Source organism: Microcaecilia unicolor, unplaced genomic scaffold (genome assembly GCF_901765095.1).
Source record: "Microcaecilia unicolor unplaced genomic scaffold, aMicUni1.1, whole genome shotgun sequence".
Taxonomy (NCBI): Eukaryota; Metazoa; Chordata; class Amphibia; order Gymnophiona; family Siphonopidae; genus Microcaecilia; species Microcaecilia unicolor.
In genome coordinates, this window is record NW_021963779.1 from 27,375 (window position 1) to 53,881 (window position 26,507).

Here is a 26,507-nt window from a genome sequence, read left to right on the forward strand (position 1 = left end):
GAAGTTTTCTGTCTGGCATAATATCTGCTAGCAATCCATAAGAGCAAAACTCCCCCTCTCGTTTGAAAGCTTGCCACCTTCTGGAATGGATGATGACAAGCTTGACGAGCTTTGTGTCACCCCTCCTCAGAGGGGGTGACAAGTGGGGAATGTATAATTATAGTACAGCAAGAGACCCTCACTGGATGCCCACCGGAAGGGTGGGAAGGCCAGATTTTAGGACTCAGGCTGTAAAAATACCAGCCAGGTTTAAAAATCTATGACTGGCTGCGCAAGGACTTGCTTTTCCTGTAAGTTAATATGTGTCCCCGCTTGGGATCCATCCACTGGAATAGTGATGGGTCAATTTACATACCTTTAACAGCTAAAATAACTGAAGAAGTACTGACTAGGCCAAATAACAAGTACATGATTTAATATTTCAGAATCTGTAAAAAGCAGGTCTGAACAATGAGTCCTGACACAAACTGGTACAACTGTCACTTTAAATCAGATGAGCAAAATGGAGTCTATTACTTTTGTATAAAAGGCAACAGAGGTTATACAGGGTTATACAGGGTTCTTAAGATGGTGTGAAAGTATTGCGACACAGACAGATGTGGAACTGTTATCTCAAAGCTTCTCAAAACATGCTGATAAGACTGCATGGGAAAGTATCATCTCAGAAATTGAGAGCTAGGTATCTCACCATTGACTTCTATGGAGAGTTTGTGTATAAAAGAGGGGACAATTTGCCATAGCTTTGGACTCCTCCCCAACGCTTATCTCAGACGGCGAAGCTCTGTCCGGTTGTACCCAGAATCTGTCTGCTGAATGTACCTGATTAAAGTCTGTTGTGCAAATAAAATCCTTATTCCAAATGATGATTTGTGGGCTTAACTTAATGATGAAAGGCTGTAAGTATAAATGCTTTTGTTGCATCCAGCAGCTATCTCTCACTGCATTGTATAACTTGTAATCTGGTTCCAGTTTGTCATAAGGCTGGTACCTTTTCCTTAGCTCTAGTGTCTCTCTCAGTAGCAACTCCTCTTAGAACTTCACAACCCCCTGATTGCCCCAATTCTAGGGCTATTTAGGGATGGAGTCAGATTAAGGTCACCCTAGCCTTCTTGGGGAGGGGGCTTGGGACCCCTTAATTCTAAACAATAGGCAGCAGCAGAGCCCACTCTGTTGAATAATTTACAACAGAAAGTTACAGAAAATGTTAGATGATACGTGTGTTTATAAAAGATTAAAATGCTGTTCTTTAAGATAGTTCTTAATTAAGCGTAACATAGGATTGTAGAATATTAACTAAAATATATGGGATGTGACAATTCAGTATTCTGAAGGAGTTTACTTTGTGAAGTGTGTATTTTCTAGGTAGAAAATATATGTTGTCATATACAATTGTGAAATTTGACCTTTGTTTCATGTGATTGATGAATTTTAATCTTTGCACAGTACTGATGGACAGTTGCCTTGGATTTGTGGTTTAGAAGACTATGGGCAAAAAAAGGGAAATGAATACAGTACTTACGGAACACAGAAACTGGTCTCACTGCTACTTCTAAAGCTGGACCGACTCCTCATAGATTTAGTGATTGCAATTATTCCGCCCAATATCAGGTCTCCTTCCTTAAAGTAGCTCTGAAATTCACCATAGGTAGGTCTCTGGCATCGACTAACTACTGCAGAAACCATCATCAAGATCCCACTTGGTCCCAGAAATAGAAAGCACAGAATCATTTTCTCGTTCAAAACTCTTCTATACCAGATCCAGTTTCACCTCCTTCACAGTTTCATCATAGCTTTCTTTGCCTTCACACAGACACAGTCATCCTTTAGTGCGAGAAGAAAGAATGCAGAGCTTCTCCTTAAAATAATGTGCTCTCCTGCTGTCTCCCTTGACTCCATGGATTTGTTGTTTGATTTGAATGGACACCTATTTCAGGAAATTGCTATTAGTGCCGCTTTCCTTGGTCCCTGCTGCACTCTAATTGTAGGTCAAATGTAAATAATATTACCAGCAGTGATGATACATTAGTCCAGCTCTCCAGTGGAATGGCTTCTGATAGACTAATATAATTATGAATCTCAACAAATTCAACAGAGGAAAAAATGAACTTTTGATGTTATTGATATAAAATCTAATTAAAATTCTGTGTTCCTACAACTATGAGAGATGAATGCAGTGGCGTTCCTGGCCTGGATGGCACCCAGGGTGGAGCGCCGATGCGCCCCCCCCCCCCCCCCCCGCTAAATGACACCTTCCCCCCCCCTCCTGCAAAATGACCCCCCCCCCCGGGGTGCACGCCGCTGGGGGGGGGGGGTGCCGCAGCGTGCCTGCTCCGAGTTCGCTAAACTTCGCTTCGCTGCAGCTCCCTCTGCCCCGGAACAGGAAGTAACATGTTCCGGGGCACAGAGGGAGCTGCAGCGAACGAGCGACGAAGTTTCGCGAACTCGGCGTGCACCCGGGGCGGATCGCCCCCCCCGCCCCCCCCCCCCCCCCCCCCCCCCCCCCCCCGGTACGCCACTGGATGAATGTCTCTTTGACCTTGAAAGTAGAGGAAAACAAGTCAAAGAAAAGGACGTCATTCTGGATTTTACCACTAGGTTACTTTACAGAGTTAAGAGTAAGAAATAAAGGTATTTCAGTTTAATTTTCTTTTCATTCACATCTTTGTTCCTCTTCTCCTCTCCCTCGTGCACATTTAGTCACATCTCACACTTATATTTTTTTACATACTACTCATTTTGTTGGTAACTTTTCAACACTTAAGAGCGTAGGTAAAGTCACCCTCCAAAAGATATTTAGCTACCTGAATATTCCCACTTTGAAAGCAGACTTCTACCAAACCCTACATTTACTGGATTGAAAATTCAGGAAGAAAATGTAAATTTTTATATGAATAAAACTGTCTGATATTCAAAAGCAAATAGTTTGGGACCAATTAAAAAAAACAGCAAGGATATAAGTTAACCAGATAAAGTTATGTGTATATCTGTCAGTGAGAATTATGAACATTAGTCTATCAATTGATATCTCTGCCTAAAGAGATGCATGCTAGTTTAGTAGGTGAACTTAGGACTTCCTTATCCATGAACAGTTTTATGTACATAAATTTATAAAAAGAACATGGAATGCTTCCAGCCCTGCTTTTATTAACGCATTAAGGAAACACCCGGGATTGATTTTGAAGCATACTTATTTGGTCTTCAATAGTTCCTATCACATAAGTACATTTTTGAAATTCAACATACAGTTTTGGATGCATATAATTATATAACCGCAGTTACCAATCCAAAAATGGGAGTTGGACTTGGGGCATTCTGGGAGCAGCATCACTTAGAAATATATCGATCAATATTCTTCTGGCAGCAGTCAGTGTTTATAAGAACCACTTGCTAAATTGACTGGAAATTCAGTGACAGCCCTATCTAGATACCAGAATTGAATATCAGGGTCTCTGATGGCACCCAAAATCCATCCTGTTATGGCTGATATTCAGTGTTATACCTGCATAGATAACTGGACATAGTTAGGACTGCTATTTGTGCAAAATTCCCAGTTAGCTGTGCAGGCACTGGTACTGAACAATATGGTGCCTGCATAACTCTTGGATCCACCCTGACTCCATGCCAGTGTGATTTATCCTGGCAGAAGCCCCGCCTGCCTGGTTACATCACATTGAATATCAACCACATTAGCTTAATAAGCCAATCAGTGCTGATAATATCCACTTAACAAGCAGTTATTGACATTAATTGGCTTTAATTAGAATTTACATGCATGACTTGCTAAGCGTATTCTATAAAGTGGTGTCTGTAAGTTCCACCATGCGGATCTCAAAAGTGAGTATGAACATGGGAGGAACATGGGTGGCACATGGGCATTCCTAAAATTTACACGTGGAGGGGCATAATCGAACAGCGCCGGCCATCTCCATGGCCGGCCATCTCCGGGGCCGGCTCCGCAACTGGCAGGAGCCAACCGTAGTTTCGAAAAAGATGGTCGTCCATCTTTGTTTTCGATAATATGGTTCAGAAAGGCCAAATGTCAGAGATGGCCGGGTTTGCGATGGCCAGCATCAGTTTTTGCCCATAATGGAAACCGAAGCTGGCGATGTCAAATCTGGTCAAATCCAAGGCATTTGGTTGTGGGACGGGCCAGGATTCGTAGTGCACTGGTCCCCCTCGCATGCCAGGGCACCAACCGGGCACCCTAGGGGGCACTTCTAAAAAGTAAAAAAAAATTTTTTAAATAGCTCCCAGGTGCATAGCTCCCTTATCTTGGGTGCTGAGCCCCCCAACCCCCCCCCAAAAAAACCCACTCCCCACAACTATACATCACTACCATAACCCTAAGGGGTGAAGGGGGGCACCTAGATGTGGGTACAGTGGGTTTCGGGAGGGTTTTGGAGGGCCTCCATTTTCCACCATAAATGTAACAGGTAGGGGGGATGGGTCTGGGTCCGCCTGCCTAAAGTCCACTACACCCACTAAAACTGCTCCAGGGACCTGCATACTGATGCGATGTACCTGAGTAGGACATTTGAGGCTGGCAAAAAAAGTTTTTAAAGTTGTATTTTTGAGGGTGGGAGGGGGTTAGTGACCACTGGGGTAGTCAGGGGAGGTGATCCCCGATTCCCTCCGGTGGTCATCTGGTCAGTTCAGGCACCTATTTGGGACTTGGACTTGAAACAAAAGGTGACTCAGAGTCAGGTCGGTGTGGGACCGGAGCCGGAGGGAGGGAGAAGAGCCGGCTCGTGCTTTTTAACAACCGGCTCGCAAGTTGGAAGAAAATTTAACAACCGGCTCTTGCGAGCCGGTGCGGGCCGGCTCCACCACACCAATGCCCCCCCCCCCTCATTTGCCTCCCACCGCTGTAGGTCCCTTCACACCTATCTTTTAAATGCCTAGTGGTCCAGTAGGGTCTTATGGGCAGGTGTGATGTCCACTCAATGTTACTCATAATGGCAGCTATAGCAAAATGGTTGCTACGACCTCTAGTGGAATGCTGGCAATACTAACAAGTACTGTGAGGCTGCTGCTAGAGGTCGTGGCAGCCATTTTGGAGAAGCACCATAACTGTCAGGATCAATTGGGTATTGCTCCTACCCATAAGACCCTATTAGACAACAAGGCATATTTAAAAGGTAGGTTTGTGGGGGCCTATGGGGTACAGGATAGGGGTGGGAGGAAGGGAGAGAGATTTGCAGGAGCAGAGGACTCCTTATACAGGTCCTGGATGATATTCAGCCAGAAACCTGCATTAGACCCAGTGACTTCCTTATCCTGATGTAGCCCTGGATATTCAATGCCAGTGCCAGGACATGGCCCAGCATTAAAACAAATCTGGGGATAATTCTGCCCGCACTGTTCAGTGTTTAAAAAACTGGTGAGCACCACGAGCTGAATATCATCTGGTATGTGTATAAAATAGCACCTATGTAGATGCTTACTTGGTCTCTTAAACTAGGCACCTGCATTTAAAATTACTCTCCAAAAGTGTATCCTTTAGGGCAGGCAGAGAGAAAACAGAGGCCTTATGATGTCTTCACTGGTCACTACCACATAATAAAGGATGTGACCTAGTTTTACTGTATCATGACTCTTGTAATGTATTACTTCAGCATTTATTTGAAGATTTGTTATTATTTATTTCTTAGCCTCAGTATTTCCTAGTTTCTATTTATTTCACCTTATTCTGTCTCTGTTTCAGCATCCCTGTGGAAGATGAATACAGGGAAACACAAATTCTCAGCAGTGTGACAAAATTCCTGCTTCTGGGATTCTCAGAATTCCCAGAGCTGCAGCTCCCTATCTTCACTCTCTTCTACCTGATGGCTAAACTGGAGAATCTCCTTGTTATCTGCTCTCCTCAAGTCACTTCACTGGCTCCCTATCCATTTCCGCATACAGTTCAAACTCCTCTTATTGACTTATAAATGCATTCACTCTGCAGCTCCTCAGTACCTCTCCACTCTCATCTCTTCCTACACTCCTCCCCGGGAACTTCATTCACTGGGTAAATCTTTCTTATCTGCACCCTTATCCTCCACCGCTAACTCCAGACTCCATTCCTTTTTTCTTGCTGCACCATATGCCTGGAATAGACTTCCTGAGCCGGTACATCAAGCTCCATCTCTGGCCATCTTCAAATCTAAGCTAAAAGCCCACCTTTTTGATGCTGCTTTTAACTCCTAATCCTTATTCACTTGTTCAGTACCCTTATTTTATCATCCTCACCTTAATATTCCCTTATCTCTTATTTGTCCTGTTTGGCTGTTCTAATTAGATTGTACGCTCTGTCGAGCAGGGACTGTCTCTTCATGTTCAAGTGTACAGTGCTGCATACGTCTAGTAGCGCTATAGAAGTGATAAGTAGTAGTAGTAGTTTTTGTTATGTGCCGATCAACACGTGCATATCCCCATGTATTTCTTCTTTGCCAACCTCTATTTCCATGATATTGCTCTGTCGGTCACGATACCGAAATTACTGGCAATCATCCAGGCACAAAATAATGCCATATCTTTCAATGAGTGTGTTCTGAAGATGTATCGCTTTATAGCCCTTGTTGTGGTAGAATTTCTGCGTCTCAACGGCATGACGTATGACCATTATATTGCGATAGACAGTAATCTGTGTTATACCCTCATCATTATTATCGCCTCACATTATTGTTATATCCCTGTTTTCCCTTATTTATAGTTTATAAAATAAAGAGTTTAATATCGCCCTGACAAAGCTATCTGCAGGAAGTCAGCTTAATCATTCTAAACTCTTCTGGGAATATAGAGGTCAAGCATGAGAACATAACTAATGATTGCTACATACAGATGAGAATCTTCTTACCGATATTAATTCATCCATACAGACAACATTCAAAGCATACAAGAAATATAGAGTGGGGCAGGGTAAATCAAGGCCAATAATTCAATTACTGACCCATCCTGGTAGCAGTAATTTAACAGCAAGGAAAGGAGCTTAAATGTTTAGTAAAATACATATGTGCCATTCATTTCTAGAAAAAGTATATTGAATTTTGTGCTAGTTATAATCTCCTACTATTTGAAGCTCCAAGTTCTGATAGAACAGATGCACTTACTGCCTCATGAGAAGAAGGTGTATGTGCCTCTGTGCTATCAATAATGCCCTTACCATGGCCCGATTAACCCCACAAAAATTCAGATGCAAGTTATTCTCCCCCCCCCCCCCCCCCCCCCACCTCAGATGCACTTCAGGAGATGGCAAATGTATCTGTACTATCTATAATGATTACTTATGATGCAACTGCATGATGTATAACACATATGGCCCCAATAGTTGTCAAACAGATTTTGCGGTTGTTATTTCTTCATTTTTGCAACCGACACTCAGTAACTACATAACTTTACCACACTTTTTATTACATAGAATTTAGGTTAATGATTACAAGTTGACAATCTGTTTGGATAAGGTAAGTTCACATGTATGTTACATTATAATTTTTGTGTCCTTAGTACGTAGTCATTGCTCATGTCAGATATTGATGTTGATTCTGCTTTAGCAGGCAGAAATAAGGTCCCAAAATATCCTTGGCTGAATGCAGCAGTTTATTATACAAAGTACCATATTGCTTAGGGATGTGTTACAGAGACAACGAATGACAAAATCCTGAGGTCTGCTCTCTTCCCAGAGGTTATTTCAGGTCCCAAAACTATATAGGAATTATATAATTGCTAAAAGATTCAGAGGGCAATTAATACGGCCTGCGTGTCCAGGGATCAGATCTCAAATGGTGCCATAAACCAATATAACCCCTCTACACTCATCAGGCTCTTCCTACCAGAGATGCAGGATCCATTGACCAACAAAGTATGTGATGACACCTTTTTTTCACTATAGATAATCTTTAAGTCTGTTTTATATTTAAATTAATTCAGGGATTTGCTCCAGTATATATTTATTTATTTATTGCATTTGTATCCCACATTATCCCACCTCTTTGCAGGCTCAATGTGGCTTACAATTCGTCATGGATACTGGAAATAGAATATACATTTGGTTTTACAGAGGGTTTTGGGTTACATGTTGGTGAAATACATGATTGTGTTAAAGCAAAAGACATTATGAGACATTTCTGGATATATTAAAGATTGTACAGTTGCACGTGTTAATCTTTGTGATATATCTTGTCGAAGAGATAAGTTTTCAATAGTTTACTGAAATTGGTCAATTCATGGACCGTTTTCAGGTTACGTGGCAACGCGTTCCATAGCTGCGTGCTCATATAGGAAAAGGTAGATGCGTGCATTAGTTTGTATTTCAGACCTTTACACTTGGGAGGATGAAGATTGAGGAATGTGCGAGAAGATTTTATTGTGTTCCTGGGTGGTAGTTCTATTAGGTCTGACATGTAGGCTGGGGCGTCACCATGGATGATTTTATGGACTAGGGTACAAAGTTTGAACGTGATGTGTTCTTTAAGTGGGAGCCAGTGTAGTTTTTCTCGTAGGGGTTTCGCGCTTTCGTATTTTGAATTGCCGAATATTAGTCTGGCTGCCGTGTTCTGGGCTGTCTGGAGTTTAAGTATTTGCTCTTTGCAGCCAGCGTAGAGTGAGTTACAATAGTCTAGATGACTGAGTACTAATGATTGTACCAGATTGCGGAAGACAGTCCTTGGAAAAAATGGTTTAATTATTTTTAGTTTCCACATTGAATGAAACATCTTTTTAGTTATGTTTTTCACATGGTTCTCAAGTGTTAGGTGACGATCAATGGTGACTCCAAGAATTTTTAGGGTGATTTCATTGATTAGAGTTTTAATTTGATGCCATGATGCAAAGAATTCTTTAAGGCTATCTCTTCCATTTTTTATTCAGTTTAACATTTCATTTATGCCATATACATAAATTGGAATTTAAAGAAATATACATTATTGGAAAAAAAAAACCAGTCAGGTAAAAAAAAATTATTTGTTTGTCCACATTAATGATCCAAGAACTAGGAACTCAAATTTAAAACAAAATAACTGAGGCGGTTCCCACCCCAGTCAATTTTTACAACAGGAAAGACAAGAAATCAAGTCGGAGCAGCCGATGTAACATTCAATCCTGACAAACAACAGACTACTCTTTACTCACTATAAATTCTAAAAGTTTTCCCGGCTCAAAGAAAATATAATTAGTGGATTGAAAAGAGATATAACATTTACAAGGAAATTTAAGTATAAAGGACCCACCTAGTTGTAGGACCCTTACTTTTAATAATAGAAAGTCTTTTCTTTTTCTTTGTGTCTCTCGAGAGAGATCAGGAAACACTTGAATTTTTGAACCTAGGAAAGGTGTGGAGATGTGGCGAAAAAATAACCTAAATATATTATTACGGTCCAATTCTAATGCAAACGAGACCAACAATGTTGTCCTTTCTGTAATGACATCCATTGAACTTTCCAAAATCTGAGTTAAATTCAAATCAGGTTGAGAAGGTTGTATATTGTTAACTCGAGCTCCAGAAATGTATAACACCCTAGTAAGAGGAGGAAAAGCTTCTGAGGGAAGCCCCAGAACTTCAATAAAGTATTTTTTTAACATTTCCTTAGCTGGAGTCAAAGGAGATTTAGGAAAATTCAAAAAACGTAAATTATTCCTTCGTAATTGATTTTCCATATAGTCAATTTTTTTCCCTTGAATAGTATTATCTTTGATAACTGCAGAAATAGAATTCTTTATAGAATTTACCTCAGGTTCAAGATGGTCTATTCTATTCATCTGTTCAGTTACCTTTGTGGAAAGTTCTGAGTGAGCCTGAGATAACTTCCCCATATCTCCACGCAAAGTTTCTGCCACTCGTAGTAGTGTGTTGTTTAGTCCTTGGATTGCCTCCCAGATGGAGTCCATTGTAACAACAGATGGTCTAACTAATTCCCGGACACTTACGGAGGGCTCACTCAGTTGTCGCTCAGGCAAAGACGCTAACAGCATCAAGCCTGTTTGCGAAGGTGTTTCCAACGGAGATGAGGTAGCTATGGGGTCTCCACTGCTATCGGCAGGGACTACACTTCCGGACGCTCCCGCCAATTGCCTCTCCATAGCCATCTGTTCCCCTCCGGGTCTCTGGGGCGTTGTTATCGGAGGGGGACTCAACGTCACTCCAAGATGGCGATCTGGAAAGACGCATGAACAGCAGCTCCTGACCCCTTACATCATAATCGCGAGTTGGAACTTTCCCTGGTTGATTATGGGGAAGAGAAAGGGTAAATCCAACTTACCGAGCTCCACAGGACGGGTGAACCCCTTTCCCTCTCGGCAGACGACGTTGGAGGAGGCGGGACTGCTGTTGCAGAGGACCCAAGCCGGCGCTTCGAGGGGTCCGATGGAATCGTCGTATCTCTTCCATTTTTTAAGGGTTTTCATTTTAAAATAAATTTTTCTGGTCTATTTTTCTATCAAGCTGCTAAGGCCTGGAACAATTTACTAACATCTGTGATTGGTCTTTCTTGTTGTCCCCTCTTTTGTAAAGCAATCAAAAGTATTCTGTTCAAGAAGTATGTGATGCTACGTTAGATATTTATTTATTGTATAAGTTTTGTTTTAAGTTTATATTTTCCTAGTAATTTTGTTACTGGCCAGTCTTAATTAAATCCACTCTGAACCATATTTTGGTGTGAGTAGAATATAAGAGCAAGTTAAGTACATAGACTAGATACCAAACTAATGTTCTCCAAGATGAGATATTCTTGGAAATAGTATGCAAATGCTCTTATTGTGAATATTTTGTTTCTTTTATTATTTGTGGGTAGAATTGTTAATTCTGAAATTGAATTTTCCACTCTAACTAGATTCAGATTCTTCTTCTATTCCAGATATGAATTTTCCAATTACGAGTCTGCATAGTACAATATTTATAAAATTGTCTGCTGTTTTAAAAATGCATTTGGGGTATAAAAAAATCACAAGTTGACTTAACTACTCCAATAGACATTAGTATAGCAAAAGGGTTAGAGTGGCAGGATCAGAAATACGATCGGAGATGTCTCATGTCTGATAAAGGAAAGCCTCAATAGATTATCAGTCCATATTAGCAGCTTGGACAAGCTTACCACAAAAGGTCTTTTTCAAGACCATTTTTGTAATATAGCCAATCACTTTACGTTTGGTTCGTCACACGGACCAAATCGTGTTTCAGGCATTTCAGCTTCATATATGCTACGTCATAGCGGGAGACTCCTGATGCAGGCCTGTAGGCCGAAACACAACAGTTGTGTCGAGTCTTTTCTTCAATAAAGAAGCTTTTATGATATTGTCTCCAGGATTTGTATTTCTGTGGTCAAACATCCCACTTTTTACCTATTTCTGTGTTTTCCCGTGGGGCGTTCGAGTTCTCCGCTTGATTGCGGATTTTTTTTGAAGAGAAGGGAAGGGACATACTTTGAAATCTCATACAAAAATAAGTTTGTAAAAGAAATGAGCCTTTCTAGATTTCTAAATTAGGATTGTTTACTGTTTAATATATTTGCATATAACTATTTCTGATAGAGAGACCAAATGCTGTGTATCAGTAAATTGTTTGTGCAGGGAGACAATACACATCTTCTTGGTATGTAGGTATAGAAAGCATGCTCTGGAATAACTTTATCAAAAAGGATGGAATCAAAGCCAACATAAATGATCGTCACACTTTAAACAGGGCAGAGAGGGGTATAGCCTGCATGGAGTGGCAGATACAACGTTTGTCACCTTGAAGGACAGACTGGATCACATAGGTCTTTATCTTCCAACATTTACTGTTACTTTATAGACATTTTTCTATTTTGAATATGAGCCTGATACTAACATGGACACCCAGTGACATAAGTCTGCATTTGGACGTTTTTCTTACAAAAACATCCAAATCAGTATTTTCAAAACCTATTTTTAGATGTTTTTCTATGATGTCCGTCAGAAGTATGTCCAAATCTTAAGGGGGAGTGCCAGGGGTGTGTTCAGGGTGGAACCTGGGCGTCCCAAGACTTAGAGGTTTTTCATCCATAATGCACAAAAAGCTGCCTAAAAATGACCAGATGACCACTGGAGGGAATCAGGAATGACCTCCCCTTATTCCCTCAGTGGTCACTAACCCCCTACCACCCACCAAAAATGTGATGAAAAACATTACTTGCCAGCCTCTGTGTCACCCTCAGATGTTATACTCAGGTCCATCAGAATAGCATGTAGGTCCCTGGAGTAGTCTAGTAGTGGGTGCAGTGCACTTCAGACAGGTGGACCCAGCCTCCTACCTTTCCCTACCTGTTACAATTGTAGAGGAAACTGCAAGCCCCCAAAACTCACCAGAAACCCACTGCACCCACATATAGGTGCTCCCTTCACCCATAAGGGCTATGGTAGTGGTGTACAGTTGGGGGTAGTGGGTTTGGGGGGGCTCAGCAGACAAAATAAGGGAGAAATAGTCAGATGGGTACCTGGGAGCATATTATGAAGTCCCCTAGGGTGCCCTATTGCTGTTCTGGGATGTCAGGGGGACCAGTCTACTAAAAATGCTGGCTCCTCCTACATCCCAATGGCTTGATTTTGCACGTTTTGCACTTGGACGTTTTTTTCCCCAAAATGGACCAAAAAAATGTCCACAATACAAAACGACCATAGTATTTAAAAAAAAAAAAAAAGATAGTCGTTTTTCTTTTTCAAAAATGACCTTCTTTCATGTTCACCAGAAGAAAAAAGCAACACTGGGCCTTCAGAACTAGGACAACAGGAGTACTTTATTAATCAATGACCCGACACGGGCCGTGTTTCGGCGCCAACAAAGGCAAAAAACGCCACAGAGGAAAAAACTTTCTATCGGAGCCAGCGCTTTTCAGCGCAACAACATATAATCGATTACGACACAGGAGAAAGTTTTTCTGTTGGAACCAGCGCTATTAGCGTTTTTTTCGCCATAGCGAATATTGTAGACAACCTCTCAGTGCCTTAAGGCATTCGTGTTTTGTCATCTGCACGTCATTGCATCAGTACATCGACCCCTGAAGCAGGCACCTTTGTTGGCGCCGAAACACGGCCCGTGTCGGGTCATTGATTAATAAAGAACTCCTGTTGTCCTAGTTCTGAAGGCCCAGTGTTGCTTTTTGCTTCTGGTTTGTCTGACTGTATACTGTAGTGCCCTCTCTGTCTGTGTTATATTATTCTTCTTTCATGTTCAGCATTTGGACGTTTTGTGTAAAACATCCAAATTCAGATGTAGACATAATATCGAAAATACCCCTCCATGTAACTATGTTTGGATGGAGCTGTGTCTGTCCTGTTGCATGTATATGTTGCTCCTGCTATTGTCTAGGATGGATTCTCCACCAGATGTCATTCGCCTGCTGCCATAGAAAGTGTGATAATAGAAAATAAACATGTAGGAAAAGAGGGGATGGATGAGAGAGTTATAATATGAGCAGCTGAAGGAGTGGCCTAGTGGTTAAAACACTGGTCTTGAATTCCAGAGGTGGTCAGTTCAAATCCCATTGCTGCTCCTTGTGATCTCAGGCAAGTCACTTAACCCTCCATTTTCTCAGATACAAACTTAGATTGTGAGCCCTCCTGGGACAGAGAAATATCCAGAGTTCCTGAATGCAACTCACCTTGAGCTACTACTGAAAAAGGTGCGAGTAAAATCCAAATAAATTATTTTAGATTCTGTTGCTACTATCTGAGATTTTACATGGAATGTTGCTGTAGTGGAGGAGTGGCCTAGTGGTTAGAGCACTGGTCTTGCAACCCAGAGGTGGCTGGTTCAAATCCCACTGTTGCTGCTTGTGATTTTGGGCAAGTCACATAATCCTCCATTTTCTCAGATACAAACTTAGATTGTGAGTCCTCCTGGGACAGAGAAATATCCAGTGTACCTGAATGCAACTCACCTTGAGCTACTACTGAAAAAGGTGTGAGCAAAAAAATCGAAATAAATTTTAACTGTCCCTTGTCTTGAATCCTTACCCTAGACTGTTTGCTATAAATTCAAAATCATGTTAGCTTTGAAGTTCACTGGCTTATGTAAACTTCTTCTTCAGCAATAACGTAACAGTCCTACGAAAGGAACTGGAATCTGAGATTTTTTTTTAAATGTGAAAATAATGCTTAATTTAAAAGGCAAATAATTATTAATTTAATGATTGATCCATAGACTGGTACCATAGACACAGTGAGGCAAAGGACCCTTTTGGACTGAAGAACCTAGTAAATTCTTGAGCTATAAATTCATATCAGAGGCAAACTCATGTGTATTCATGTTGGCATTGTGGTCCTGTGAAGCCTGAACTCTTTCCACCGGATATTCAAAAGGGTTTAACCAGGAAAGAAAGAAGTTCCTGCTCAGTTAAACCCCACTTAGTGACCCAGCTATCTCATGACTGGCTAGGTTAGGAGTGTGCTGGGGCAGAACACCTACTTAGCTGGTTATATAACATAGTAACAACAGATAAGGACCTGAACAGTCCATCCAGTCTGCCCAACAGTCACACTCATTATCATGATTAAACCAACAATGAATGTGATATAAAATACTTGATCAGTGTCTCTCTTTGGCATTTCTGAAACATAGACCATTGATATTCTAAACCGGATTGCCATATATGGGAGCCAGACCGTACATGCCTGTCCAGCACCAGCCTTAGTTCTTCACAACCAGAGTCACCATCTAAAGTGCCACTTGACATGCAAACACACATGCAACCATTTAAGGTTTTTTTTTTAATACCATTCATTTTCTAATTAGAGATCCTCTGTGTTTATCCAATGCCTTTTTGAATTCTGTCACAGATTTTTTTTCCACCACTTCCTGCAGGAGGGTATTCCAGGCATCAACCACCCTCTCCATAAAAAATAATTTTCTGACACTATTCTTAAGTCTACCACTCTGCAACCTCAATTCATGTCGTCCAGTTTTACTGTTTTCCCTTTTCTGGAAAATGTTTGTTTCTATATTAATACCTTTCAAGTATTTAAACATTTTTATCATATCCCTCTTGTCCCTCCTCTCTTCTTGGGTATACATATTCAGGTCTTCCAGTCTCTTCTCACACATCTTTTGATGCAAGTCCCATACTATTTTTGTCACCTTCCTCTGAACCACTTCAAGTCTTTTTACGTTCTTAGCAAGATACAGCCTCCAAAACTAAACACAATACTCCAAATGGGGTCTCACCATTGACTTCTACAGGGACATCAACATCTCCTTTCTTTTGCTGGATATGCCTCTCTATATACAGCCTAGCATCCTTCTGGCTATGGCTCCACCTTGTCACATAGTTTCATTACCTTTAGGTCCTCAGATACTATCACCCTAGGGTCCCTTTCCCCATCTATGCATATCAACCTCTCACCTCTTAGCACATATGGCTTCCTTGGATATCTACTCCCTAAGTGTATCACTCTGCTCTTCTTTGCATTGAATTTTAATAGCTAAACATTAGATCCTTTCTTTTAATGTTTTCTACTCCCTCTGGGGTGTCCACTCTGTTATAAATCTTGGCATTATCCACAAAAAGGCAAACCTTACCTTCTAACACTATGGCAATGTCACTTACAAATATATTGAATAGAATCGGCCCCAGCACTGATCCATAAGTCACTCCACTTCTCACCTTTCCTTCCTGTAAGTGAATTCTGTTAACCACCACCCTCTGGCATCTGTTTGTCAACCAGTTTCTAATCCTGTTCACCACTTTGGGTCCTAACTTCAGCCTGTCAAGTTTATTCAAAAGCCTCCTATGAGGAACTGTGTCAAAGGCTTTGCTAAAATCTAGTTGTATGACATCTAGTGTAGGTCCTCGATCCAATTCTCTTCTTACTCTGTCAAAGTATTCAATCAGATTTGTTTGGCACTTAGCTGGTTAATGGCAATTTTCAGTCCACTAACCAGCTAAGTAACTGCATAAATTTAGGACAGCAAAAAGGCTAAAGTTAACTGGTAACCAGTCTGAATATCAGTTGGTGCCTGCTCAGTTAACTTCAGGGTGACCACCAATTCCCAGATACTCAATGCAGGAACCGCCCATGCCCCAGCATTGAATATGTGGGGTCAGTGAGTGCCTGTGAGTGAGACAGATGCTACATACTGTGAAAATGATGAGGCTACTGTGATGATGAAGCTCCCTCCTCAGGCTCCCAGGTCCCTCTTTCACTCAGGGTGAGCTGGTTCTCAGTATGCTGATTTATGCAAATTAATCTACCACCCTTTTCTGCTCAGGGTGACCTGCTTCTCAAACAGCAAACACAGTCAGGTTTCACCTCTCAGGCTATTTTCATACACATCTTTATTCCAGCCTCTGGGGCACACTTCTTTTAGCTTAAAACACTTTCACAAGCTTAAACAGTTCTTCCAGCTTAACCATTTCATTTCTTCCTACTCAGTGCAATCTTCCATTTTAAACATTTCTTCTTGCACAGTTCAATGTCCATAGATTTCTTCCCCCTGAGCCCTCTCACACATCCATTTGGGCTCAGTACTAACTCAGTCCCCGGACCCACAGTCCCCGGACACACAGTCCCTCTTCACTGTTCTAGACACACAGGCTTTTCAGCTGGGACACACAGTACCTCTTTGAACCCATAGTTCTTCTACCTGGCACTCTAGGGCCTTCTTCCCCCAGCCAGCTTCCTTCTTGGGAACACCCAGTTCTACCACCAGTCCAAAGGGCACAGCCAGTACTTCTCATGGGGATTCCGCTTTGCTTTAGTTACCAGCTCTCTTTTCCAGCTGCCAGCTCTCCTTCCTCCCTCCACACCTCAGGAGGAGTATAAGTAGTTAATAGCCAAACAGGACCCAGCCCATAACCTGCTGCACCTGTTTCTATCCCCAGGACTCTCCCCGGTCCTAACGACCTCCAGCTATCCTCCAGGACTCGCCCTGGTCCTAGCGACCTCCAGCTATCCTCCAGGACTCGCCCCGGTCCTAGCGACCTCCAGCTATACCTCCCCTTTCTGGCTCCCTTCAGCAACTCACCCAGCCCTTTTCCCTGGACATTTTAGGGGAACTACGCCCTCTAGGGGCCTAACCAGGGTAGGACAGCCTCTTCCTTCTTACAATACCACTACAGACTGAATATCAGGCAGTCTATTTTTGCCAGATCATTTACTATTACTATTGAGGAGTAGAAGCTGTTTACCATAGAGAATGAAAGACTAATTTCTAATCATTACAGCCAAAGGGTCCGCTGAAAGAATTTGCTGAACAATTTTACAGGAGATGCTCATCAAATTCCAGAAACCCATGTCCTTGTAAATAATGCTATGGGAATCTAAGCTGCATAATATAATTACATAAGATCTAAAACTCATATTTCCAGAATTCTAAGTGTGGTTTTAAAATTATTTCCCTATGGGAAATCTTAAAGCAATAATCTATTTACTGGTTACCATAAAAATCTATGAAAGCTTCCTTTCGGTGCCCATGTTGTCGTTGTGCAAAATAGACAGAAATGTGCTAATAAGAATTTCTCAGAATGTTACAAAACATTGAAAGCTATAAATTATTAAAAATATAATCTTGTCAATTTCATGACTACTTTATTCTCCTGTGGCTGTACACATTTACTTACAGGGGATAATTTCTAGAGCCTGTGGTAGATGTATGCACATGCTGTAACATTTAAATATATATACTGAGCATCACTATAAAAATAGACAGCAATACTCAGTATACATATTCACCAGTGATCACCATTGCTACTTTCTATTTAGTTTAAGTCTGCTAGTTAGAAGTTCTAAACTAGAGGCCAACCAAAACCAATGGTTTTGGTTTTGGTTCCAGCTGAAATCTAATCTGCAGACAAAATCTTCCATTCAGTTTTGGCCGGATCCGGAACCAGAACCAAAACCTGTGACTTCTTGATCATGCCATGCTTAATTCCAAAATAGTGGCTGCAAACGCCCATGGCAGACATGGTGGTTACTGACTTTTGGAATTGGACCAGAGCTTTTTCTAAGCAGGTATTGCAGTACATGCTTTGAATCTGTGATTGTACTGTGGAAACCTATGTGACCCCTGATGAAGGTTTTTCTGAAACTTGGCCAGGTTGGGTCCTGCTTCTATAAAAATTGACATTTGATAAACTTTTGCTGTCTTTCAGCGGCATACTCGAAAGAGAAGGATGCCCATCTTCTGACACAAATCGGGAGATGGCCGTCCTCTCAGGGTTGCCCAAATCGCCATAATGGAAAGCCGATTTTGGATGTCCTCAACTGCTTTCCGTCGCGAGGACAACCAAGGTTCATGGGGGTGTGTCGGCAGTGTACCGAAGGCAGGACGGGGGCGTCCTCGGCTGATAATGGAAAAAAGAAGGGCATCCCTGACGAGCATTTGGCCGACTTTACTCGGTCAAATTTTTTCACGAACCAAGCCTCAAAACGGTGTTCGAACTGACCAGATGACCACCGAAGGGAATCGGGGATGACCTCCCCTTACTCTCCCAGTGCTCACCAACCCCCTTTCACTGTAAAAAAATAAATTAAAAAACATTTTTTCCAGCTTCTATGCCAACCTCAAATGTCATACCCAGCTCCATCACAGCAGTATGCAGGTCCCTGGAACAGTTTTTAGTGGGTGCTGTGCACTTCAGGCAGACGGACCCAGGTCCATCCCCCCCTAACTGTTACACTTGTGGTGGTAAATGTGAGCCCTCCAAACCCATCACAAACCCACTGTACCCACATCTAGGTGCCCCCCTTCACCCCTTAGGGCTATGGTAGTGGTGTACAGTTGTGGGGAGTGGGTTTGGGGGGGGGGTTGGAGGGCTCAACACTCAAGGTAAGGGAGCTATGCACCTGGGAGCAATTTCTGAAGTCCACTGCAGTGCCCCCTAGGGTACCCGGTTGGTGTCCTGGCATGTGAGGGGGACCAGTGCACTATGAATGCTGGCTCCTCCAATGACCAAAGGGCTTGCATTTTGTTGTTTTTGAGATGAGCGTCCTTGGTTTCCATTATTGGCGAAAACCGAGGTCTTCCATCTCTAAGGTCGACCTAAATGTTACTACTTACTTACTACTACTTAACATTTCTAAAGCGCTACTAGGGTTACGCAGCGCTGTACAATTTAACATGGAAGGACAATCCCTGCTCAAGGAACTTACAATCTAAAAGACAAGTGTACAATCTAAAGACAAGTTTATAATCTAAAAGACAGGTGTACAATCTAGAGACAAGTGCACAATCTAAAAGACAAGTGTAGAGTCAATCTGATAGGGCATACTAAATTTCTCGAAAGGTTAGGTTGGGCGTCCCCGACCGTATTATTGAAACGAAAGATGGACGCCCATCTTGTTTCGATAATACGGGATGCCCCGCCCCTTCACAGGGACGTCCTTAGAGATGGGTGCCCTTAGAGATGGGCATCCCTGTTCGAAAATGCTCCTCCACGTCCTTCCTTGGATTGCTGCTGCTGTTTGCTTGTCCATTAACAGATGTATAACGGCACAGTGTGTAGATTGTAAGGGGGTGTGATGTGGGAAGGGCTAGTGCAGATCCAAAATCTATACATGTATTCCTGTTTCATAAAGCAGGAGAGGAGTAACCTAGTGGTCAACCTGGGCTTGACATCCAGGGGAAGCTGGCTCAAATCCCACTGGTGATCTTGGACAAGTCACTTAACTTTCAATTGCCTCAGACACAAAATTAGACGATAAGCCTTCCAGCACCAGGGTAATACCTAGAAGATCTGAAAGTAACTCACCTAGATCGACTACCAAAAAGGAATCAGCAAAATCAAAATAAATAAATATTGATCATGCATTTGATATACCATTTTTCTATTGTTTCCATATTATATACAGGTATTTTTTCTGTCCATAGTAGAATCACAGTCAATTTTCTTCCATGGGGTAATTAAGGGTTAAGTGACTTGCCTATGATCACAAGGAACTACATGGTAATTGAATCTAGTTCTCCTGGTTCTCAGCCCAATTGAATAACCATTAGGACACTCCTCTAATATTTGAATGTTGATATTGACAGATGCTCCTTTGCACATCTATGTCCTAAAAAAAAGAGCTCATTCAGGCCATCCGTTTACAGGAGGGATAAAGGTAGTTCTCCCCCTTAATCCTCCACTGCCTACCCCCCCCCCCCCCATTAAATATATATATAGGCGTTTGCTGCCAGCTGATTTCCACTACAAGCTAAAAATGCTATTGCAGCTTAGTAAAAGACCCTCAGTTTTCCTATATGATTATGTTTTTATATTTTTCTTTTGGAGTTTTTATATATTAATTTCTTTTACAATTATACATCAAGGTTTATTCTTGATTTATAATTGTAAATTCAATAAATATAAATTAAAAATTAAAACATCTATATATATGTAATTCATAGGAGGTTACCGATGATGTTATATTTATTTATAAGATTTATTTACTGCCTTTATGAAAGAATTCACTTATGATTGTGTACAGCAAGAAGAAGTCAAACTTTGACAATAGACAATTAGAGCAGTAAAAATATTCAAATAATACAAAGTACAGATTTACAATGTCAACATATTTTAATAGACAGCATAGGGTGAAAGCAAAGATGGAACATATAGATAGATAAGACAGAGTAACAGGAGTTGGAAAATAAGGGGACTGATTAAAAGAAAGTTGCACATAGGTCAGAAGTATTATCTCAGCTAGGAAAGGAGTGGATAAATATGTCCTATTATAGGATGTGCAGCTGGTGTGGTGTGTGTATCCAAGCTTTCACCTGCTTTCTGAAGTAGAGAGGGACTTCTGTTAAGCAAAGTATTTAAGTGAGTGCATTCCAGAGTGTCCGGGCTACTCCAGAGAAGGCTCATTGGCAGGTACCATATTGTGTGATGTCCTTTTGAGAGGGTGTGGTTAGGGATACTGCTTGGGAGGAAGTGTGATGAAGGAGATCCTGTTCGTCAAGTACTCTGGGCCATTTCCTTTAAGGGCCTTGAAGATCAGACAAGAGTTTACAGTACAAAGTTGTTCAGATTTTGCCCTCCAAACGTGTATAGCCTTTATCTCTGTTATTTGTAACCTCACTTTTGGTACCTTTTTGCTAAGTGGGCACATTTACACCTGCTTGTGAGCAGGTCTAAATATCCACTTCTGTAATGCAGGTGCAATTTCTGCTTAGGCTGGTAATTAAAAAAAAACCTACAGATGCCTATGTTTACTAAGGGGTGCTATGGGCACGTTAGCGGTTTTAATGCGCGTAAGCTGTTTACGAGTGTTAAACGCTAACACGCCCATAGAAATGTATAGGCGCATTAGAGTTTAATGTGCCTTCATTTTACAGGTGTGTTAGAAACGCTAACACATCTTAGTAAACATACTCCTATATCTACTATAATAATTTGCACCTCCAACATTCTGAAGCTGACTGCCAGGAAGTTGAAGCCTGGTTCGTAATGTCTGAAGCCTTCCGTTGATGTCATCATGTTGCCTGGGAAAACGCAACGTGTCTCAAGCGCGGGTGCTACGAGTTAGCAGTACTCAGAGTACATGCTGGGTCAACAGGTAGGCAGCAGGTACAAAGAGTAGTCAGAGAGCCAGGCAGAGTTCAGCAACAAGGAATCAAGCAGATAGAAAGTAAGTAACAGGGAAAAACAAACACCTACCGAGGTAGAAGCAGAGTGCAGGAGGAGAGATCCGTAGATACAGTGCTGGCGTCTGACGTCAGCAGGGGTCTAGCAAGAAAGGAAGAACAGCCATAGGGCGCGAAGAAGGAGAGGAAATCATCTGGGCCAATAGAAAAGGATCAGAGGGAGGCTATGAAGGAAAAGAGACACCAGATTGGCTAGCAGAGGGGAGAGGGGAGGAGCCGCGATGACAGGAGTGGCGAATCCGGACGAGTCAGGGCCGAGCCAGTGTGAGACGAGCTGTGACGCGGAGTGCCCAAAAAAATAGCAAAACAGCCCAGCCTGCGTGTGCCGGAGGTGCGCACTACGTGGCTAAGGCAGCCCAGGCTCCGTGTTCCCCAATGACGCCGCCTGGACAGGGGTAGGATGAGGAAGGGAAGGAGGGAGGGAGGGAGGGAGGTAGGGAGGGGGCCCTGGAACCTTGCTAGTACCCGTTTCCTTTCTGTTGGAAACAGACCTCTTTTACTAGTGTCTTTATAAAACAGGGCCTAAATAAGCACTAATAAGTGTCTTAAACTAGATTGCACCTTATAAAAGTATATAAAGTAGCATAATGGTTAGTGCTATGAGTTAATAACCTGGGGATGTAGGTTCGATTCCCACTACAGCTCCTTGTGATCTTTGGCAAGTCACTTAACCCCAGTGATGTGCTGGAGCTGTCTCACATTTGGCCAATTTTGCAAGCCGGTTGTTACTATAATCACCTGGGGCAGGAGCGATCCTCATACGCTCCTGCCCATGCAGTTTCTACTCTTGTCCATATTATTGAAAATGTCTGTCGTGAGTTCCCACAACAATCTCATGAGACTGCTGCGAGTTCCCATGGCAATCTCGCAAGACTGCCGCTGAAACTTTAGCATTTATGTGAAGGTTTGTTACTGTTTAGTAGTCTCAATGTTTCCTAGTTTCTATTCATTTCCCCCTTATTCTCTGTCTTCTTTGTTACAGCACTCTTATGGAGCATGAGTACAAGGAAAGAGGAAATCACTCTGGTGTGACAGAATTCCTGATTTTGGGGTTTCCAGAATTCCCAGAGCTGCAGCTCCCTCTCTTCACTCTCTTCTCACTCCTCTACATGATGGCCTTGCTGGGAAACCTCCTTATTATCTGCATAGTGTGTGTTGATCGACACCTCCACAACCCAATGTATTTCTTCTTGGCCAACTTGTCTTTCCTAGATATCACTTCTGTGACGGTCACTATGCCAAAATTACTGACAATCCTCCTGGCACAAAATAATACCATATCTTTCAATGCTTGTATTTTACAGATGTGTTGCTTTAACTCTCTTATTGAGGTAGAATTTCTGCTTCTCACTGCCATGGCCTATGATCGTTATGTTGCAATATGCAATCCTCTACGCTACCCCATCATCATGAATAAGAGGGCTTGTGCTCTTCTGGCAGCTGCCTCATGGATAATGGCTCTTCCAGAGACATTGCCACATGCTACTGTCGTATCCCAGTTTTCATTTTGTAACTCTAGTGTAATAAATCACTTCTTCTGTGATTTAACAGCACTGCTGAAACTTTCCTGCACAGATACCACAGTTATTGACACTATGACTTTTGCGATATCCGTGTTTTCGGTCTTTATCCCGTTTTTATTAACTCTGACATCCTATGTGTTTATCATCTCCACCATACTGAAAATCCGTACTAAGGAAGGGAAAAGCAAGGCCTTCTCCACCTGTTCCTCCCACCTGACAGTCATCAGTCTGTTATATGGGACACTGATAGGAGTTTATGTGCAACCCAATTCAGGTGACTCTGCAAAATCAAATAAACTGCCTACTGCAATATATGTAGTCACTCTCCCACTGCTGAACCCACTTATTTATAGCTTGAGAAGTAAAGAGTTAAATGTGGCCCTGAAAAAAGCCATCAGCAGAAAGTCCGTTTTTGTCAATCTCTGAACACGTTTGGAAGTGCAGAGGTCAGACATGAAAATATAACTGTAGATTACTGTAGCAGATGATGATCTTCTGAATTTCATTGATTTGGATATATCTGATTTAGTAATGCAGGCAACATCCAAAGCATATAAGAAATTAAGTGGAGTGGGGTATGCCAGGGCCAAGAATTCAGTGATACCAGCAAGGAAAGCTTTTTTTTATTTATTATTATTTTATTTATTCATTTTATATTACATTTATGTCCAATACATAAATGGGAAAGAAAAGAGAAAATATCAATTAAAACAAACATTAAGGAAAAATATCATCTTTGTTAGTCAACATTATTATCCACAATTGAGGGATCCAAGATCAGGAAAACAATCTCAAAGAAAATAAGAAAAACACGGAATGGTTAATCTTACAATTCATATTTTCTGAGGGAGGAAGGTTAATCGGCAATTGCAGCCGGTACAGTGATAACTTAAAGGAAGTTGCTGCAGAGGGTTCTTCATCTGTTCTTTTAACTCCACAAACTCTTATAATTTCCTGGGTTTAACAAATAAGTAATCAGGAAATAAAACACTTACAAAGGAATCGCTCTAGGAAGGTTCCACCTAGGGCAATGATTCTTGGCTTAAAAGCCAAGAGTTCACACCTCCTAGTCTGTGATTCCCTTGATAAGTCAGGAAATATATTTATCTTTGAACCCAAAAAAACTATCAGCCATATGTCGGAAATACAATTTCAAAACATTGTTCCTATCTAAATCAAAGGCAAAAGTCCCTAATAGTATACATCCATAAATAAAAGCTGGGTCCTCCTCCAGGGAATTGACAGGAGGAGGTATAACGTGGATCCAGCTTTTGCCTATTTTCTCCATCCATGTGCAGTTTTTCTCCTTTCTTCTTTCCCTCACCTCCATCCATGTGCAACTTCTTTTTTCTTTCCACCCCTCCATCCATGTCCAGCACTTCTCCTCTCTCTTCCCCTCAATCCATGTCCAGCACTTCTCCTCTCTCCTCCCCTCCATCCATGTCCAGCATTTCTCCTCTCTTCCCTCCCCTGTATCCATAAAAGCAATAATGCTCTCTCCCCTCTCCTCCACCCAAGTCCAGTATTTCTCCTCTCTCCCCGCCAACCCTCCATCATCCATGTCCAGCAATTCTCCTCTCTCCCCTGCCCTCCCCTTTCATCCCTGTCCAGCGATTCTCATCTCTCCCCTGCCCTCCCCTCTCATCAATGCCAAGCGATTCTCTACTGTCCCCTGCCCTCCCTTCCCATCCATGTCCAGCGATTCTCCTCTTTTTCATGCCTAGTGATTCTCCTCTCTCCCCTGCCCTCCCTTCCCATCCATGTCCAGCAATTCTCTCTTCCCTGCCCTCCCCTCCCATCCATGTCCAGCGATTCTCCTCTTTTTCATGCCTAGTGATTCTCCTCTCTCCCCTGACCTTCCCTCCCATCCATGTCCAGCAATTCTCTCTTCCCTGCCCTCCCCTCCCATCCATGCCCAGCAATTCTCCTCTCTCCCCTGCCCTTCCCTCTCCCATGTCCAACGATTCTTCTTCCAGCCCATCCTCCTCCCAGCCCGTCCTCCTTCTCCACTGCCTGCCAGTGTCAGACTCAGCAGAGCGAACGGTGCAGGCAGCGATTGAAAGAGGCTGTCAGCGTCAGAGATTCCCTCTGCAAGTGCCGCCTATGCGGAAACAGGAAGTTGAAACAACATAGGCGGGACTCGCAGAGGGAAGCTCCGATGCTGACAGCCTCTTTCAATTGCTGCCTGCACCATTCGCGCTGCTGAGTCTTAAAAAAAAGTAAGTAGGGGACTGATAGGAAGTGCAGGACTCGCCGGGGGGAGGGGGGGATAAAAAAAAGGTGCCGGTACGCCGTACCATTGCGTACCGGCACAAAAAAAGCACTGCCTCTCAGCCACCTCTTCTCCTTCTGCTATGTATGTGCTAAACAAACAATTCTTGCATCTTGTACTGCAGCTGGTCAACAGGATTGCAAGGGACAGCAGTGGACTCTAATACATTGGACTCTGATAGTGATGATCGTTTCTACCCGATTCATTGTACAAATGTCTTGTTCTCTATTGGACACACTCAGTTGTGGCTCCTTGTGGGGTGGGGATGGGGGAGGGGAAGAGGCCCTGAGAATGGATGTGTGCATCCCTCATGGTCAAGGGCTCCCCATTCTCTGTATGTTCTCTGCATTCAAATCTTACCTCTATTTTCACCAGGTTTGCCAGTGGTTGCTGTGCAGTGGTGGAAGGAGACGCCACTTGCTGCATCAGGGCTGTACTGTGTGCTTGCAGGTCATGCTGTAGGCCCTTGATGCTGTGCTCCAGCCGTTGGAGCTGCTGTACCGCTTCCCGTTGGGCCTGTACCGCTTCCCCGCTAGGTTCCATCCTTCTATATTTAGTGAACCCCAGTCCCCTTTTATGAAGTGCCCAACCATTCTCAAGGTTGCTGGGGGTGGGGTGGGGGGAAGCATATATGCACTGAATGTCTTTTCCACATTATTGAACACAGTCCTACAATCCTCCATAGTTATGGAACAACATATCTAAATTCTATCCTGCAAACCATTTTCTAGGTGGCCACAGGTGCGTGCCTACCATGGCCTTCAGCCCTTAACTTGTGGTGAGGGAGAAGGGTTCTGGTAACAGTTCCTATTCTAAATTACCTGCAGCTTGCTATAGCCTTGTGCCTATATAATTCCCCTAGCCTGTGCCCTTTTGTACCTGATGTATTATATTGCAATTGTGATGAAGTAAACCTCTATCTAATGCTTTTACTGTTGTTTTCCCTTTTTCTCCTCAGCACTATATACCATTGCTGATACATTCAATGTGAAAAAGATGACCCAGCTGTTTGTAGCTCCTTCCTGGCCCTCACCAATGTGGTTTGGTTGTGGGTAAAGGTGTCTGCTGATCAGAGAGCAAACATAGTCTAGGCGCTACCTATGGTTATCTGCAAGTTTGTACTTCGCAGATCACTAGTGCTAGACAACATACCTATTAT

At 42.5% G+C, this 26,507-nt stretch overlaps 1 protein-coding gene across 1 annotated transcript in view; it reads left to right on the top strand.

Annotated features, from left to right (window-relative positions):
• Positions 1 to 23,502, top strand: part of LOC115459625 (olfactory receptor 3-like) — a gene marked incomplete at its 5' end in the record, with an annotated part of 37,002 nt that extends 13,500 nt beyond the window's left edge. Inside the window, one exon of the mRNA XM_030189432.1 lies at positions 22,536 to 23,502. Within this exon, the coding sequence (XP_030045292.1) occupies positions 22,536 to 23,502 (967 nt within the window). The remainder of the gene's footprint in view (positions 1 to 22,535) is intronic.
• Between the last annotated feature and the right edge of the window lie 3,005 nt (positions 23,503 to 26,507).